The sequence below is a fragment of the Grus americana genome, chromosome 3, assembly GCF_028858705.1.
Source record: "Grus americana isolate bGruAme1 chromosome 3, bGruAme1.mat, whole genome shotgun sequence".
NCBI classification, from domain to species: Eukaryota; Metazoa; Chordata; class Aves; order Gruiformes; family Gruidae; genus Grus; species Grus americana.
This window is the reverse complement of record NC_072854.1, coordinates 126,158,824-126,176,855: the sequence shown is the minus strand read 5'-3', so window position 1 is coordinate 126,176,855 and position 18,032 is coordinate 126,158,824. Positions and strand designations below refer to the sequence as shown.

The 18,032-nt window shown below is 48.5% G+C and overlaps 1 protein-coding gene across 7 annotated transcripts in view; it reads right to left on the bottom strand.

Moving 5' to 3' along the window:
* SLC24A3 (solute carrier family 24 member 3) overlaps positions 1-18,032 on the bottom strand; it is a 212,238-nt gene that overhangs the window by 68,795 nt on the left and 125,411 nt on the right. For 4 of the 7 annotated variants that reach the window (XM_054822241.1, XM_054822240.1, XM_054822238.1 and 1 more), the window contains exon 3: positions 4,423-4,499. The exons of the other annotated variants lie outside the window; for them this stretch is intronic. In XM_054822241.1, the coding sequence (XP_054678216.1) occupies positions 4,423-4,499 (77 nt within the window). The remainder of the gene's footprint in view (positions 1-4,422; positions 4,500-18,032) is intronic. 7 annotated transcript variants of the gene reach the window in all.

Below are 18,032 nucleotides of genomic sequence, written 5' to 3'. Positions count from 1 at the left end.
GGGAAACCTGCAGCAATGCCCAAACCCTCCTTCCTCTGCTGTCAGCAAAAACCTTACAAATTACTTGGCCAAGCAATTTCCCTCCCCTGTCTCGTGGAGGTAATGGGTGCCCATCGCTCAGCCGTCCACGAGCACGGTAGGGCCGGGGGTCTGCTCAGGCATCAGTACACGCCCTCTGGAACAACCCCAAAACCAGTAAAATGCTATGGGAACGCCTAGACACCTGCACGCCGCCAGGAACAACGTCAGGATTGCAAAACAAAGCGCTCAAGCGCTGGGGAGCTCCGGGATGGCAGGCTGTATGCTTGATCCTCTAGCAGTGAGCAGCACCAGACTCAAAATCCAGACCCTGGCTCCCTCCAAACCCAACACCCCAAACCAGCACCTTGGGGGGGGTTACTGTCCACAGCAGCACACCCACTTCTCAGAGAGAAGATGAAAATTAATAGCAGTGAAGCAATCAGTTGATGAGTTCCAAAGAAATATCTAGGGGGAAAAGAAACACTATGGCTCCAAACCTCTAATATGTTTTTAGTGGCCCACTTTTCCTCTAAACCAAAGTATTTTCAGCTCAGACCTAAAACTATTGCTAAACTGTTCCTGCCCAGTTTTTTTCCTAGATTTTTGAAGCGTTTAGGGGTTTACTTTTATCTTTTTGACGCGTCAGATTATGTTAAGTAATTCTGCACAGCCCCGCCGTGGGATCTGCTGGGGTCTTTGTGTTTTCACTTTTATCAAACAACAGGGAGAAGATGCCTTGGGAATCCCCCGAGAGGCCATCTCCTGCATTCCCCCAAGGCCTCAGTTTATAGCATTTGCCCCCTGGTTCTCTGGCTTCTGCTAAACTAGCTTTACCTTGACATCTTTCAGAAATAAATGTGAAAGTATGGGCAAAGGGGGACAGGAGAAAGAACAAGTTTTTACTGAAATGAGTAAAAACATTTTAAGGGGACGTCAATAAACATGAGAAGCATGATGACAACCTGCTAATCATCACTCCGTTGTTCTCCCTACCATTACAAAGCCCCTTTGATTTTGCAGTCCAGTTTCCTCAAACCCGCAAAGACATTTCGATGGAGACAATACGACTGTGTGCCTATATCCTTTTTGCCCACAAAGTGTATTTCTGTGCATGCTCCGATTTGACCAGACATTTGGTACCTGTATCGCTGGAGGGTAAAAAGCAGAATGAGAGGTTTATCACCCCAATACGACGACAATCTCTTTCAACCCAGACTAAAGAGGAAATGCCGACAGTTGTCCATTTTCTCTAAGTATGAAGTGTTTTCCTTTGACCATCGGTTACAAACAGTTAGTCGGCTACAGAGGAAGGCAAAGACTTGTCATTGCTGCTTCTGCTGCCCGCTCCACCCAAGGGGCTGGAGCAGGGCCACAGCCAGTGAAGCTCTGGGGAGCATTCCTTGGGATTCACAGCAGCTCGGGCTAGAAACTTGTCCGCTGATGGCTGCTGTCTTGGACCCGTACACCTTGTGACAGCCTCCGACAGCCGAGGGGTCGCCCCCAAGTACCGCCGTGCTACAAAGGGTGAATCCAGTTGGGTCCTGCACCTCGGGGACGCACGAGCTGGAGCAGGGTCAATAAATTTCCTTGGGCAATAAAACTGCTGTGGAGAGTGATGGAGCACCGATGGGCTGAGGGATCTGTCTTGCTGCTTGCTAGAGGGGAAGAAACTGGATACGTTTCTCTTGGGACAGCAGATGCTTACATCTAGCTTCTCATTCATTAAAAATGGATTTTTCTTTTTATTCTGAAGTAGACAGTTCTTGAAATTTCAGTCCTCCAAACCCCATTTTGATACATGTTAAAAGTATATTCAGAACTAACAAAAAAGCCTACGGAAAAATAAACTATCTTGAGAGCAATTATGAAGCCTAAATCGTAATTTAACGTAGACTGGAAAATAACCCAGCTCATAGTTTATGTAGTCAACTGCATGAGAATACTGTGTGATTTCATTGTTACTAATAATGAAAAAATACAGTCTGGGTCTCGTCTCTTTCAAATAGCCTGGAAAAACGCATTCAGAGGTATGGATCACACAGAGATTAAGAATGATTTTAGCAACTCATATTTTTAATGGTCTCATTATAAACTTATTCCTGTAACTCAAGAGATTTTTGAAAAATAATTTTTGTGTTAAAATCTAAGATATGTGAGGTCACAAGGTAGCAACGTGCTGCTATAATCATCATCATTGGCCTAGAGCGGCTGCAGGAGTCTGCTAATTGTTTTTCAAGTAGAGAGATGAATTTAACTGCATATAGTTAATACCTTTCTTAAACAATTCTTGTAATACTTTTTTGTATTACCTGCAGTACAGTTACAAGGGTGCCAACAGCCTACCAGTATTTTTCAAGACTACATTGCAATGTTTACGCACCTTCTGTATGGATTAAGAGCAGTTAATACAGCTCCTGGAGTTAACAGATGATCAAGAGTGACCTTTTCCCGTCAAAACACAAAAACCGATGGAGGCGCAGAGCACTGACTGCCATGAAAACAGATCACCAGCACCCGGGATGCAGACACACACCGGCCGAGACGCACAACGAGGTAGGTGTGAAACCCCACAGACGGCGCCACGTGACACGCTGACTGCGGCTGCAGAACGGACCCTGAAGTCATGAAATCAAGTGTCCGAAAGTCAGGAAAGAGCAGACCAAAGGCTGCCTGGGACGCGCGGGCAGGTGTCCAGGACGGCATTCCTTGGGACCACTTCTCAGTTCCACCAGCGCCATCCCCGGTGCCTCTTTCAATGCCCCCGCTCGGGCATTTGAGACAATCCTGCTCCACCGCCGGGCAGAAGCGGCTCATAGCCCGTGGGGTGACCAGCACATTTGACCAGAGCCAGGCAACTGAAACCCAGCCTGCAGCTTCCCCCCATACCTACAGTGGAGGAGCTGAAGATCCTCTGAAGGCCCTTCTGTCCACCAGAGACTCCGGGCGACCAGCTGCTGCATGAAACTACTTAGAGAGAGGGTTTATACGAATTTTTGGGAGTATTCTTGTGGGTGCTAAAAAATCCAGCTCAGGTCCAATGCTCGCTTTCCAAAACATCTCCGAGTTCAACGTTCCCATGGAAACTTGGAAGCCTTGAGCTTGCCAAAGTCAATAGTGACGTTACTCAACAAATTATTGCAACCATTCAGCCGAAATAAAATCATAACACAGAGCACTCGCATTACAATGTGCAATACAATCTAATTTATACTTAAAAAAGAAATCATGAATCATTGCACACAGCTAACAGTGACTGCTCATTTAAGCTGACTAAAAATTATGAAATCCTTTTAAACATTCATTAGAAGCAGGTATTTTCTTGGCTGCTTAAGAATGCCTCTTTCCCCCAAGCAGTACCAACTTGGCAGTTCTTATTAAATTAAGACGACATTTAAAAAAAAGAGAAAAGAATTGTCTTCACCTACCTAACAAAAGTCGAGGAACAGATTTGGAGGGACAGAGCTTCCCTTTGTGAGACTACTGCAGCTGCTGAATGCAAGGTCCTCTAACACTAAGTGTCTAGTGGACTGACTGACCATGGTTATTTAAAGAAATTTATCTTGCGTGTCTTTAATTTTGTCCTTACCCATGTGTACCACTTACAGTGACTTGTTTGGGGCAGAGATCACAAAATTCCAAGCCCAAAATTGCACAGATTTCTGAAATTAGTAAGGTCTTTAAAATAGCATCTATTAAAGTCTTCCCGGCACATTTCTGAACTTTGAGGCAAATCCCTCGCTTGCCTGACCTCCTCCAGAATTCCCAAGAGGATCCAGGAAACCCTGCAGCTGATGAATAAGAAGTTAAGATCTTTCCTTTAATATATTCAGGAAGAAAAACTCACTTTACCAACTTGACTACTCAGAGGAATTCTGGAGACCCAAACTTTTTTTATTTTTTTTTAATTAATCCACTTGACATTCTTTTTAAAAAGAAAACCCTCTCTAATTTCTTTCTCCTATGACAGTTATGTCAGAAGGGGTGCCACAAGAATTTGGGGGGGAAATTTCTGGGGATAAGACTTCACTTATTTTTGAAGGCAATTAGATGAATGTCCTCCTCTGACCTGCCAACCCCGCAGCATCCTTGTGCTGAGGGGTGGAAGGCAGGGGACCACAGCTGCCCGACAGCCTCACCAAAGCCAGTTTGGCTGGAGGAAAGTAACGCGCAGGAGTTTACTCACGTGACAGCACGTGCCTGTGCTCACGGGCTGCAGCGGGGCTTTTAAAAGGGGTTTATGGAAAACCAAAGTATGTCATACTCGGTGTAGCTACTGGAACTCACTCTCAACCAGGACCGAGAGGAGAAGCCCCTCTGGGCAGGAGGTGGCAGCCGCCACAGTGAGCGCACTGAGCCCGGTCCACAGCGATGGGAGAAGAAACGCAAAGTCACAAAACTTACACAAAGGACGTGCAGGACCACAGCTCCATGTCGCCTGTCCTCGTTCGTGAAGATGTCATTGGGGAATTCATGGAGAGCTGCAAAAAGGGGGGGAAAAAAGAAAGCTCAGATGTTTAATCGACTACTCAAAACCACCGCACGCGCTGGTAAGTAACGTAACGAAGAGTTGCCCGAGCCCTCCTACCGGGCAGTAGTCCTACAACCACCACGCCGGAGGCTCTTTGTTTGGTCTCCCTGTTAGCTTAGCTTAACTTGTCCTCTGGCAATTATAGCCTTTCCCCAAATGTTTACTGGGTCGTTTGCTTCTGTGGCAACTACGATGTTGTGTACCCAAAGATGCCTTGGGGAGGGCAGATAAATACCGAGCGGCTGAAAGGGGACGCAGCCCGGGACATGGGCAGCTTTGGAAATTTCAGATCAAAATTAATCTCTTCTCTACCTCCAGACTTCGCTCTGCCTCCTCAGAGACGTTCTCAACACAAACAAGACCTCTGATGTGTGGTGCTAGGGATGCAAAGAAGGTTTTGACAAAGACATATAAAATATTTCGGGGTGGGGAGGAACATGAGTGCAAGTCTTTGAAGCTGCAGACACTTCCACTGGGAAGGCTCGGCATTGCTGCAAAGCCCTGCAAGCCGTAAGCCTCGTGCTAACACAAGCTGAAGGCAACGCATGTCTGCAACGCTGGAGGTCACTTTCCTACGAAGCTGCTGTTCCCTGTGCCGTGCGGACGGGTGAGAGGTCCCACCAGGACCATCCCTGCCCAGCCAGGACCAGCAGGCAGTCCGTGTAAGGTGGCCGAGCCCGGGGGCACAGCCAGGCAACGGCTCTTCACAGAAACGCAGGGATGGTGTCCAAGGACCCCCCGCACGGCCTCTACGTGCTCCCAGCAGCACCTTTTTCCCTGCAGCAAACTCAACGGCAAAGCGGTTACTGGTCCGAATGAAGGATATACACGCTTTTATTCCGCAGTGAGGCTGTAGGACTCCGGCAGACTCCACGGCCTAATTAGCTGCAGAAAAAGCATCTGTTGGTACAAGTGAACCATGAAGAAACTTCATGCAGAAACATAATTATTTCAAACGATGATATGATAGAGCAGGGAGAAGAACAGCCACCGAAATCAGATGCTGTTTCTCTCAGTAAAGCTGCCCACTGGCAGGGTAAATGGAACCCGTTTCTGACCTCACTGACCTCCTCACGACCGTCATGTCCTCAGAGCCTTACAGCACCCTCTGCCATCAGCTGCCCTTGGGTCGCCCAGCTCACGCAAAGGAAGAAAAGGCGGCAGTCTGCACGGTCAGAAGGTGATGTGCTAAAGACGGTAACCCCCCCCGCCCAGTTCCTTCCACCTTCTGAAATCACAAGGCGGCCCATTCTGCAAACAGGCAGAAGTACCTTTACCACACAGCGTGTTACAAAATGGCGGATTTCGTTCCCCAGGGATGCTGTGACAGGCAGCAAAGTAGGAAAGGCCCAAAAGGAGATCCTCCACGGATTGCCTACCAGTGATATTAAGTACAGTAACCTAAATGCACACTCCAGTCACCGTGAACCCTGTCTTGAGCCGTCGGCAAGGGTATGCGTGGGCAGAAGAACTGATGGACGGAACTCACGGAAGCCCCAGCATTCATGCTTTTGCTCGCTCCCTCCAGCTCCAAAGTAACGAGCTTATGCCTAGAGGAGGTTTGCAGTTGACCTTGGCTTTATCACTCGGTTTAAGTCAGAGTCATAAAGTCTTGGAAATGACACACCAACAAGCATCTGGACAGATGATGGCCTGCTACGCCAACCCAGAAAAACGCTCAGCAATTTAGTTTGTTCAACATGCCTTCATTAAGAACAATATATTTTTGTTAGATTAGCCGTCCTCCTTCCAAAGTCGAGTAATCAGTGTAACAGTTGACTAGAGCATGCAATTCAGTCAGATAACCTTTGCTGCAAACACGGTGTTGCAAGTCATTTAAAAACAAATGACTTTCATTTACTCAAATGCTTTATTACTGTTCTGGATGTTAATTGGATTATAAAGCACTTAAAGACAGTCTGCCAATTAGGTTGCAGGAATAGCTTTTGGTTGTAAACCGAAAAGCAACTGTGAAGATGATGTTCTGGCATTCCAGGTGCTTCTTAGTAATTCCAGATTTGAATTGCTCAATAACAATTACAGTAATGGTTTCCTTCTGATGGTCAGTTCTGCACATTCAGCCTTGAGTTGGAAAAAAAACCAAGCTGCATTTTTCCTGGCTTTCACATCATTATCATTAATAAAGCTGCAGCGATTGGAATTTAATTAGCAATTCCATAGATGATTAAATGAAAAAAAAAAAAAAAAACAAAAAACAGCTCACTCTCACAGCTTTGCTGCCTGTGAAGCAGTAACGGAGCAAAAGGCAGCTACATCTAAATTTTGTTTCCTCCCAAGGGAGGTGCCAAGCGTGGGGGCCAGCCCAAATTGCAAAGGTTTGGACCTTTTATGAGGACTGGCAATACCTGTGACTTTTTATGACAAATCAGGAATCACCTGCCAGGAGTTGCAACTATTTTCTTCCGAAGCAGAGCTAGTATTGCCAGGATGCCATTCACCCTCCCGCCCTCAACACGCGTACCGTGCCAGATATGCACAAAGCTGCCAAAAACACATTTAGGTGTGCAACCTAAAGAAACTAGTCAGACAGGTACCAGTAGACAGGAGTTAAAAAAAAAAAACAACCCCAAACAAAAAACCAACAAACCACAAAACACTATGGACACTGCAAAACAATGAAGCTAAAATATCTGGAAAGGACTCATCTTTCCTCAGCAAAATATTATTGTGTGAAAACCAAATGTTTTCATCACGGTTTTGTTTAAGAAATGTTCCTGACCATTCATGAGACCATAAGACACAGCAAAGGAAACATGGGGAGGTATGTTTTTAGCAATATGCAAAACGGTTTGCTAACTCACACGCACACATATGCTTCCCTCTCCTGCAGCCGCCTAGATTTGAGCACGACAATTCATAACAGACAGAGACGATGAAAATCCAATCCCTTTATCAAGAGTCCCTACTTGTTCAAGGAGACTGAAGTGCACCTAAGGTAAAAGCATACAGAAAAAAAACCAGTATAAAAATAGAATAAGCTTGTTGCTACTGGCAGAGGTGGGGAATCCTAGCTGTCCTTTCTGTGCACAGCAGAAATGTCTAATCCCCGTTCAGGTTCACGTTCCCACCCCCACGCTGTAATGAAACGCACCTTCTTATCTGAGAAAATCTAAGGTGTCCATCACTGCACTCTCTATGACATTGTCTGAACACAAATGCTTTTAGTGGCCTACACCTGAATGTATCCAATTATAAAATAATGTATGCAAATTTGAAATCTGCTGCATTTTTATTAGATGCATCAGGTGCAGATGAGTACAGATAAGAGGAGAGCTTTGCAAAACACGGGAGCTCCTTTCGAAGAAGAAATAAAGGGTGTTGCTGGAACACCACTCCAACAACAGCTGCCCTATTTAACCAGTATAAAAGCTCATATGGTTTGTTATTTTGCTTAAAAGAGTGCTCAGCTTTTGTACAGAAAATAGGAGCAGATTTTGCCAGGCTTATTTGGATTGCATGAGGAAAAAACCAACTGCCCTGTCAATGAACCTAAACTCAAAGAATTAAAGATTTCTGCTTAATCGATCCACTCCTGTCCTGCAGACTTTGTAGGTATTGGGCCTGCGAACCGCAGAAGCGCAGGATCTTCCCACAGACGCTTTCTGCGTGGGCGTGAGGTGCGATGCAAGGCAGCACTGCAGCATCCAGCACTGACAGCGTTTCTACGCCAGACGTGCGAATTCCAGCCTTCAGACATGTGCAACTCAATTTTAGTTTTCAGTTGACGGGAGGTACGTTCTCAGAAAACAACGTGCAGGAGCGTGCACCTCAACACAATGCTTTTTTTAGGGTGCAGTTCAATCCTGTATCAGCAACTTGTAAAATTACTAGTAAATATTAGGATTATAGTAAATATTAGGATGACTATTAGCAGTGTAGGTATTAGCTTTGTAAAGGAGGGCCAATAACGGAGGAGCAGATCAGGAGTAGGTGTAAAGAGCTCTGCTCCTTTGCATTAGCCGAGGACCCGACGGCATGAGTTCCAACGTTCAGACAGGCAGTGGCTGCCGTGCAGAACGGGAGCACACGCCTTTCGAGAGCGGGGCGCACGGCTTCTACCGCAGCCCACGGCACAACCCCAGCAAGTACGAAGCAGCAGCGGACCTCACGCGAGAGCGTTCTCGAGGGTACTGCAGTACATGCTCCCCTCGCCAGATTTAGAGGAAAACTTTGTATCCGTGCTTTACAGGGAAAAAGTTATTTTAGTCATAATACGATGAGTTGGAATAAATTCTTGTCCTTTTATTCTCAATCAGCGTGTGATTCATTAAAACTGGAACCCTGTTCAGCCTTGGCTTTAGCCAACTTACAAACTGCCCCGCGTTACCGCTCTGGTCCAGAGGATTTGCCGGCGCCATTCAAATTCGCCTCTGTTCTGCTCCTCCAGGCAGTTCGCCCGCTGTGCCAGGGACAGATGTGCAGAGAAGATGCTGCTGTACCGTTCTTCTGGACAGCAGCAGCGAGCGTCACCCTTTCAAAACCCTTTTCCCTGCCACTCCCTTCCCTCCCCTATTTAATGTTTCCACTCTTCCAAAAGGAAAACAAACACCAACACTGTGCTGGATCAATAGTTCTCAAAGCTGCAACATATACTTATTTTTTAAAAAAGTCTTCATGTTGCTAGCCAGTGTACCTACTCTAGGGACAAGAAAACCCTTAGGAAATCTGCCATAGCTTTCACAGAAGAAGGAAGAACTGAGGATGTTTGGTCTAGGCAATGAATTATCAGCAAACTGTCAGAAATTTAAAAAACCTTAGTTCATTTTCTCACGCTGTCCCCACAATTCTTTCACGGCCGTGTCAGTGGTAGGCTCTGCAATCCCGAACCATCCAAACACCCAGTGGGGGAGGCCCCGCCTGCGTTTGTATACAGCCCCCCAGGATAATTACGCTGCCCTGTGGCCCCTGTTTGGCTGCTGCTTTCCAAAAAGCTCTTCACAAGTGGGCTGCATGTCCCATCACGGGGCAGAAGGTAAGGCTACGGAAAGGCAAGACTTGAAAAAATGACATGAGTGGGCTGGATTAGAAACCAGGATTTAGATACACAGCTCCAGCATCCAGGGACCATTGGTATTCACAATATCAATGCTACTTCAGCTGTCATTAAAAGTCCCAGAGACAACTATACTTCTGCAGCTGGAAAAACACGCAGACACGTAGCTGTGCCAAGCAGCTGGGTGCAAGCTCTTGTCTAAGCCCGGATGACAGATCGTTTGCTCCTGTGCCCAGCTCGAGGTGCTCGGAGCGTGCCAGCTCGCAACAGGAAAACAAATACATCGTTAGCAACAACCACGACAGGAATCAAGAACTCGAGGGAACACCATTATGCCACTGCACAGACGCACGTGGTGGCGTATCTTAGGCAGTGCTTGTCGTGCTGGTCTCCCATCTCGCGAGGGATGCAGCGCAGCTGCAAACGGCTCAGAGAGCAGCAACGGCATCAGCCAGGAGGACAGACAAGCCTCCAAGCAAGAAAGGCTAGGAGAGAGACCGCCTCTTCCACCTGAAAAAGGCAGAGTGGAGCAGGGGTTTCTGCAACGGAGCGGCAAGGACAGGGAGAAGAGGCACCGACTGCTCACCGGCTCTCCCGGCGCGTAAATGAGAGGGGCCAGGAGGAAGCAGGTCTGCAGCCGCAGCAGCCCTTCCTTCAGCACGCAGACGGCTTGTCGTCACAGCGCTGCAAATCTGAATTTTCCGTGGCTTCGCAAAGCAAACGGACAAGTTTGGAAGAAAAGAAGTCCAAAGACTAGCACTATAAAGATTGTTCCTGTGGCTCAGAAGTCCCTGCACAGCAAACAGCTGCAGTTGGGGAAAGAGCGGCAGCAAGTGTCCCCGCGTGTTTCCTTAATACATTTCTTTCACTTCTGCTGTTACCACCTTATCAGGGAAAGATATTAGTGGACCTCAGCGGACCTTGTGACGTGACCTGGTACAACTATGTTTTTTGAATCAATGCCAACAGCTTTTTACGCAGGGAAATAAAATATACTTTACAATAATTAGTTACCTTTTTGTTTTTCCCATCCTGAAATTCATGATTTTCAACTCAAGCTCAAGAAATTTGACCACCTTGGTGTTATAGCAATAATATTACATTCACCACCTGCCTGCACGCTGCCTAGCCCATTTCCCTGACCTCCAACAGCACCCGCTGAACGGTATCAACTCTGACAGCGCCGCAGGCCCTACAAAATATACAGGAGAGTAACCGCTACATGCCTGAAGTCTGTCCCTCGCACGGACCAGAGACCCGCCGGGATGAGCCTGCAGATGTGGGGAGGTGAGGGGGCTCGGAACTGCTGGATACGTCCGGCTCTGCAGCTGCCACCGCCTGGAGACTGGCTTGGATGTGGACGGCCCCACAGTCCACAGCTCGCCAGTCCCTGCAGCCAAACCCCATGGGAACAGCTTTAAATCACATGGTAGGGGAGATCAAGGGACTGGGAAAATCTTTAGTTGTCTATAAAAGCAATAAGGACCGGTCAAATTCTCTCTGAGGGGAGGGTGGAGTACCTTTATATGTATATATATTTTAAAAAATGTTTTAATTTCTGCCAACTAAAACGGTGTTTGCATTAAAGCATCATGATCCAAAATTTGAGAGCCAAACTATGCTGATATATCAATAATAAATCATTTTGCTAATGTTTTACTCGTGTCACCACTTAACTGCTGAAAACAAGCAGCTGGAACAGCGTGGGGGTACAGCACACCGTTATAAATCTTGCAGCATCCCCCATGGCCGATGGCACCGTCCCACACCGTGCAACAGCCTTACAATGGTCGGCACTGGATGTTCACATAGCATTCTCTGTTCCTTTGCAGTAATGAATTTCTAATTGCCAAGAATAAAACATTTATGGTGGATGCTCAGGGCTTACGCACGCTTCCAGTTCCTTGGGTTACTGCACGCCGATTTGCTCGTGCAGAGGAGTAGCGGGCTTACGTCCAGCACAAAGGATGCTGACAGCAAACACACTGAACAAAATAATTTTTACATTTTTTCCAGTCTGGAAAACATTTACATTTTCTCTGAGTCCCACCTGAGGCATTCAAACCAGATGTCAATCACACAGAAACGTCCCGTCACAAGTCGCTTGTCCCATGAACTTCTCAAAGCATTTTGGTTGATTTGCATACGTTCTCTTATCAGCAAGCAGCTGTTTAGCTAAACATGGCAAGAGGGGAGCGCTGCGGGATCCTGCCAGGATATAAATCCCATCGTAACTTCACCCTCTCAGTCACGCAGGGCCGTTCATTCAGTCTGGGGGCTTTTTTTAGATATTAAGACTAGATGCAGCTGTGCCAAAAGCTCTTACTGGAAGACGTCCATCCTGAGCGCAGCGTGCCGCTGAGGCCAGACAGCGGCACCGCCAAAGGACGCTGAACCGCCTGGCCGGGAGACGGGGCACTGGGGGGGCTTTTCGGTGTCGGCACTGGGGGTGATGCAGCAGAGGACACTGCTGAACCTTGCTGGAAGGTCAGAGATGCCCCCAGGCCATGACATGTTGTGTCCCCCTGTTCGTTGGAGGGGCGCAGGGCCATACTGTGCCCCCTTTTGGAAACCACTGCTGGGCCATGAACAGCTCCACGGGCAGCTGCAGGAGCGTGCGGTCAGGGCCCCGGGGAGAGGAGCAGCAATACGTAGCTGAGGCAGCCGTGCCCATCCGAGGTACCCCAAAACCGCCCGTGGCTGCTCTGGGGCACCCCATGGCTCCCTGCTCTTCCCCTCTAACTTAGCACATATGATAACACACGACACAGGCAGCGTGCTGGGCTCTCTCCTGAAAGGAGAGCATAGGAGCTGTGTGCCTTCCACCGAGCCGGTGACTTTTTGTCCCGCACGCCTGCAGAGCCTGGCTGGCTCCATGCAGCACCGGAACGGGGAGGGAGCTGAGCAAGAGCCGAGCGTGACCACAGGTTTCCATCGGCCCCGCCAGCCCGCCGCAGCACTGCGAGGCAGTAACGCGCCCCTGCCTGCTCCGACGCGCCGAAGGTCGCCTCTCCTCTGCACCCAAACTGGCCTTGAATGGGATCCAGTACCGAGTACTTCCCAGCTCATGCCTATTGTCACAAAAAGTTTCATATCACAGATCCAAAGACGAGAGACGAGGGAACAACCCCACATTTTCCATCACACCACTGCACGCCTTTGGTCACTTCACTGGCTTAAAGCTTCCTAATGGAAAGCAGACCTGCCTCCAGGCCAGACACACACCACGGATCGGGAGCCTTCCCATCAAAGTCAGGAGTCTTTTTTGGCCTCCCCTTCCCTGGAGAGACCCCCCAGCCCCTCTGTAAGCCAAGCAAGCCCACAGGACCCCACCATCCTCAGCCCTGTCGGCCGTTGCTTTTTTCTGCTCTCCATAACAACCCGTGCCTCTCCAACGATCAAATCAGTCTAAAACTGCTCTCCCTGATACCTGCATAATTAAGCATTCATTTAAGGATTTATGTACTTTAATCAACAGGAAAACCAGGCAACTCAGCCCAAGCAGCCCCCCTAGCCCTCTCCCTTCTCGCCCCCCGGCTGCAGGGCTCTGCTCCTGCTCCACCGAGAGCGGCTGCAGCTCATCGGCCGGACGAGATGCAAAGCCTGGCCGTGCAGGAACGGCCGCGCAAACCAGGCAGAGATGCCTCTGGGCTCGGGGGCTCTGGGTGACAGCACCAGCAGGTTACATGAGGTTAGGGTTATCCCATCCATGCCAGATGGTTCCCCCCCGCCCCCGATCTTTAGCTTCCCTTATCAATGGGACAGTCTAACAGCCCAGTCGAAATGCACATTTCAGTTACAGATAGCTGTTATTTTATCAGCTCCTCTATCAGAGATCACGGCACGAGGCAAAGTGATCGGAGCATCACAACTGAAGCTGCTGAGCCTTGCCAAGTACCTGTTTACAGGTGCCTCTTGGCGGGATGAGCCAGACAAAACAGACATGGTATGAATAAAATGGGAGAGGTCTGCCTTTTTTTCGAGTACGGGAAGTTATATATGGGCTGGAGGAAAGAAAGGAGGGAGAAGACAGAGGAGTGGGAGTATGAGATGATGAACCACGTGCACCATGGGGAATTCAGAACTGGCAGCTCATTTGCATGGGAGGTGAGAACAAACATCACTCCTTCTTCTGGAGGAAGCACCCGTGAGAAATCACTGACTGAAAACACCAGGCATAGCACGCTTCCCCATCTACCCACCTATGCAAACAGCCTTCATTAAATCTCCCGAGAAGCCCCATTTCTGCCTTGTAGCACCAATTCTGGGAAAAGAAGCTCTGGCCAGGCTTATGATTTTAGACAGCAGCGATGTTTTATCTACGTATAAAACCTGCACATGTATAAAACATGCATGCCTTTGTCAGTGCAGCCAATGGCTTAGCTGCTCGTAATTCCATGCACATCTGATTTTCGCATGTTTGGCATTTCAGATGTTTAGAGTTGCCCAGAAATTGCAAGGTGCATTTCCTTTGAAACGAGGCCCATACGAAGTGCTCAAGCCTGGGCACCCCGTATTCTGTGCGTGTCCCTCCCTTTCTTTAGCCCCTCTCGGTTGCATGTTGCACTGCAGCGTGCTTCCAGGCTCAAACCCTGCTCCATCGTGGCTGTTCCATCATGCCAAGCGGAACACACACAAAGCAAGAGTCAGATCCAGAACAGGTTTCCCTGAAACAGATGCTTTCCCCAGATGCAGAAAGTAAGGCCTCGAAGGAACAAACCTCTACATATAAGCAGAGCCCTTGGGGAGTCAAAAAGGTTCTTCCCTGGCCTCAGTGCAAATGAATAGCTTGCAAGGTCAAGAGGCGCATCTGAGGACAACAAGCAAATACATTTAAAAACAAATGGAGAGGAAATCAGAAATAATAAATAACATGCAACAGCATATGGTTCAGAGAGAGTTTAAGTCAAGTAACAACAGCAAGTGACCTTTACAGAGAAGATGATATTTTCTTTTGTTCAGTAGAAGCTTTATTTCTGTCACAGCAAGATTCTGGCAACTGTTTCCCAGGATGTCTTAGCTTTTGTATTTCTGCCTTTCATTTGAACATGCTGCGGTTTTTGTTTTGCTTTGTTTGTGTCGCCCTCCCCATCCTCCCGCCCCCCATCGCCAGCAGCAATTGCTGCTCTAAAGGAAACGCACGGAGGCAGCGGCAGAATTGCCCACAGTTGGACAGACCTAAGCACAGCTAGCCTTGGATCAAGATGTTTCCCTTGACAAACGTAACACTTGTGCGAAGTTATCCATTACCAGCCACACGCCCTGGTCAGAAATAACTGGCACGAGGAAGGTTCTCCGCAAAACCACCGCAAGAAAAGAACAAATTTATGGCTAGCTCCTGTCCTCACGTGAACTGCCAGAGATTCCGAATAACTTACTGCCTCAATTACAGCTATTCTGGGCTTCCTGGACTTCTTTCGATTGGGAACAGAATACAGCCCCTCCTTCATTAGCTTTATTTTGGGGAATAAATATTTACATTATGTTCGTATCGATGGGCAGGCTACCTGAAAAAGGCAATTTTTTGCAAGAAGCACTTTTATAAAGCCACCTGGAAAGGAACACAGCTGTCACATCTCTTCTTACCTTAGGGAGAAAAGGGAGGGACTTTTTCCCCTCTCAGGATCCTAAGCACTGGATGCAGGGATGTCATGAGTTTAAAGGGGGGGAGCAAATTGTCCCCCATACACTTCAGCCATATCCCCATGATAGCGGTCACTGGGAACCTGGATTAGTGCAAACCAAAAAACCTCCTGCAAACAAACGAACTTTTGGGACTTTGCCCAAACTGTCAAAGTTGTAGCTTAAACATGTGGTCCAGGAATGTTTTCTGCTGCAGATGCTCCCTCCAGCCTGGACATCAGCTTTGCCAGGCGCAGGATGCTGGCCAGGCAGCGGCCGTATCAAGCTCAGGCTACCTGCAGATGTATCCATTCATGTCATTAGACACCAGGGCATTCCCCTACCTTTATTTACTTATTCTGAAAAAGCAATCTGCCTTCTAAGTATCGGCCATATGATGCTGCTTGCAGGACAGACGGGATACACGTTAGCCAGCACCAGCGTACCCACCACTGTGCCCAGTGCCAGGAAGCCCGATCTGCCCGAGCACAGACCTGCACACAAGCTGTTGCACACGCAGCAAGCAGAAGCCCGGTCACGCAGCTGAAAGAGGAGACCGAGAACGGGCTGCCACCACCATGGGCGGCTGCGGCTTTCCCCTCCTGCAGGGACCTAAGAGAAACAACCTCAATTTACATTTTGAGATGCATTGAAGACACGTGCTTCCTAATACAAACAACCCTAATTTTGCTTCTGGTATAAAGTAATTCTGTAATCCCGCACTGGTTTAGGTGAAGAAGTACAAATCCCAGTGCAGTCCCAAACTGATTTTTAAAACGCTAGCAGTTTAGTTACTTTTACAAAGGATCAACCCTCAATAGCATTTTTAAAGATGTTGTTTCAAAGGGTGCACACAGGAGCTTGCAGTGCTTTAAATAAAACTATTCCAGTTTGTGCACAACTGGTCTGCACAGGCACGAGCAATTCCAAACCACTCAGTGCTTCCAGTTTGTTGCGCTAGCGGGCATAACGAAGTTCAATAACAGGTTACATGATGGAAAAGTGTCCGGTTTAAGCCAATTCATTTTACAGCGTGACACAGCCGAAACCTCACTCAGTAGCTCTGTTCAGCTCCTGACAGAATTGTCTGTGTCTCCTGCATAAAGCACTGCGTCGTACCAGAGATGAACCTCGCCCCTGCAGGGCTCCTCGTCTGGGCTTCGTTTCTAACCCGTCTTTCAAGAAGTCATCAGCTTCAAGTCAACAGCAGAAGCGACTCACCGAAGAGTTGTCTCGCTCACCTGCTGCGTACAAGACCATAGATGTGGTCTTGTAGCCCCATCCTTGTAGCTGAGGGATGGCATTTTTAGAGAGGCTCTTCTGCCTCCCACCTCAGTCCCCAAGAATTCAGCCCAACATAGGTGCAAGTGATCTGTGCCACTTCAGAGCAGCAGCGTAATGTTCAGAGGTGTTCCGGCTTTAGTCTATAAGCTCTTCAGCGAACAAGCACCCCCGGTATTTGACACGTAACCTCCCAGGAATGAAGGCATCAGCTTTGCCTACTTATTCTTGCACCCTTCGCCAAAAGCTGACAGTCTCCTGTTTAAGCAGAAAACACAGAAAGCAAGGAAGAAATGAAAATGCTCTCAAGTCTTTCCTTGCTACTGGTTCAGATGTCTTTAGAAGATACCCCAAGTGCTCAGGTCTCAGCCTTGTCCTTCCTCTTTTGCATCTGAGTAGGGCACGGGGTCAGCAACACCCTACGGCCAAAAATACCTCTGGACAACTTTGAAATGTTTCTTTCCATCTTATCACTTGTTACTCTCTCCTCTTCCAGGGAGGCAGCTTCAGCTTGGGTCAGTCAAAGCCAGTACTGCCAGGTAAAAAGCACAGCAACGCTACCGCGAGCCAGAGGATGGAGAGCGCCTGTACCTGGAAACGTGGCGCAGGGCTGCCAGGACCACGCAAGGGAATGGCGAGATCCCACGAGGGGACGATGCCGAGCGAAGCCTGGCCAAAGCGCTTCTCCAGGCCGAGGGGGACGGTGGTATTTCAGCTGGGACAAAGCACGGTGCTGGGAGCCACTGGAGCCACTCCAGCGAGCCCCTGCCCTCCCAGCCCGGGGAGCGGAGCCGAGCCAGGCAGCTGCCGCAGGCTCTGCCGCTCACGTGCCGTCGCTGCAGGGATTTGTTGCCTGCAAATGAATTTCAACGTTTAAACTGTCCAGGCTCATCTGCACAGCAACTCTAATACTCTTTAAGCTCCCTCAAATTTCTAAACGCTTAAAGCTATTACGATCTCTTTGTTATTATACATTAGGCATCCCATTAACTATTTTCTTCCTTTGATGTAATCAGAGTTTTGCATTATTTGGAGATTAATTCTGGACAACGAGGCCACGCGGCCTGTCTTTTCTACCAGCAGACCGGCCTAGAAAAGCAGAGCCCAGTCTGCGAGGCAGGGCAGCCCCATCTTCGTCAGAGAGCCACCGTCCCCGTCGCCCTGGGGAGCGCCCCGAGCACAACCACCCCCTGAGCACCCGCAGCACCGCGCTGGAGACGGGCAAGGTGCCCCTCGGCCTGGTGCCCCTCGGCAAGGTGCCCGTGCCTGGGGTCTACACTGCCAGCATCTGAGCTCGTTCCTCTGCAGAGCAATGTCTGCAAAGTCGAGGTACGAGACCACCTTGTGCAGCAACCTTTCAAAGCTGCTTCTTTCTGTTTCGGCTACTTTCTTGCAACACGCAGTTTATAAGCGAAGCATAAACGATTATTTGTTTTTCCAAGTATAGGACCCCAAAGCCTGTTAAGATTTTTCCCTTTAAGCTTACATTCCCGACGCACAAAGGATCTGCTCCTTTCCTCTCTCAGTCAAAAGAGAAGCAAAACTACCCTTTCACTTTTCCATCCC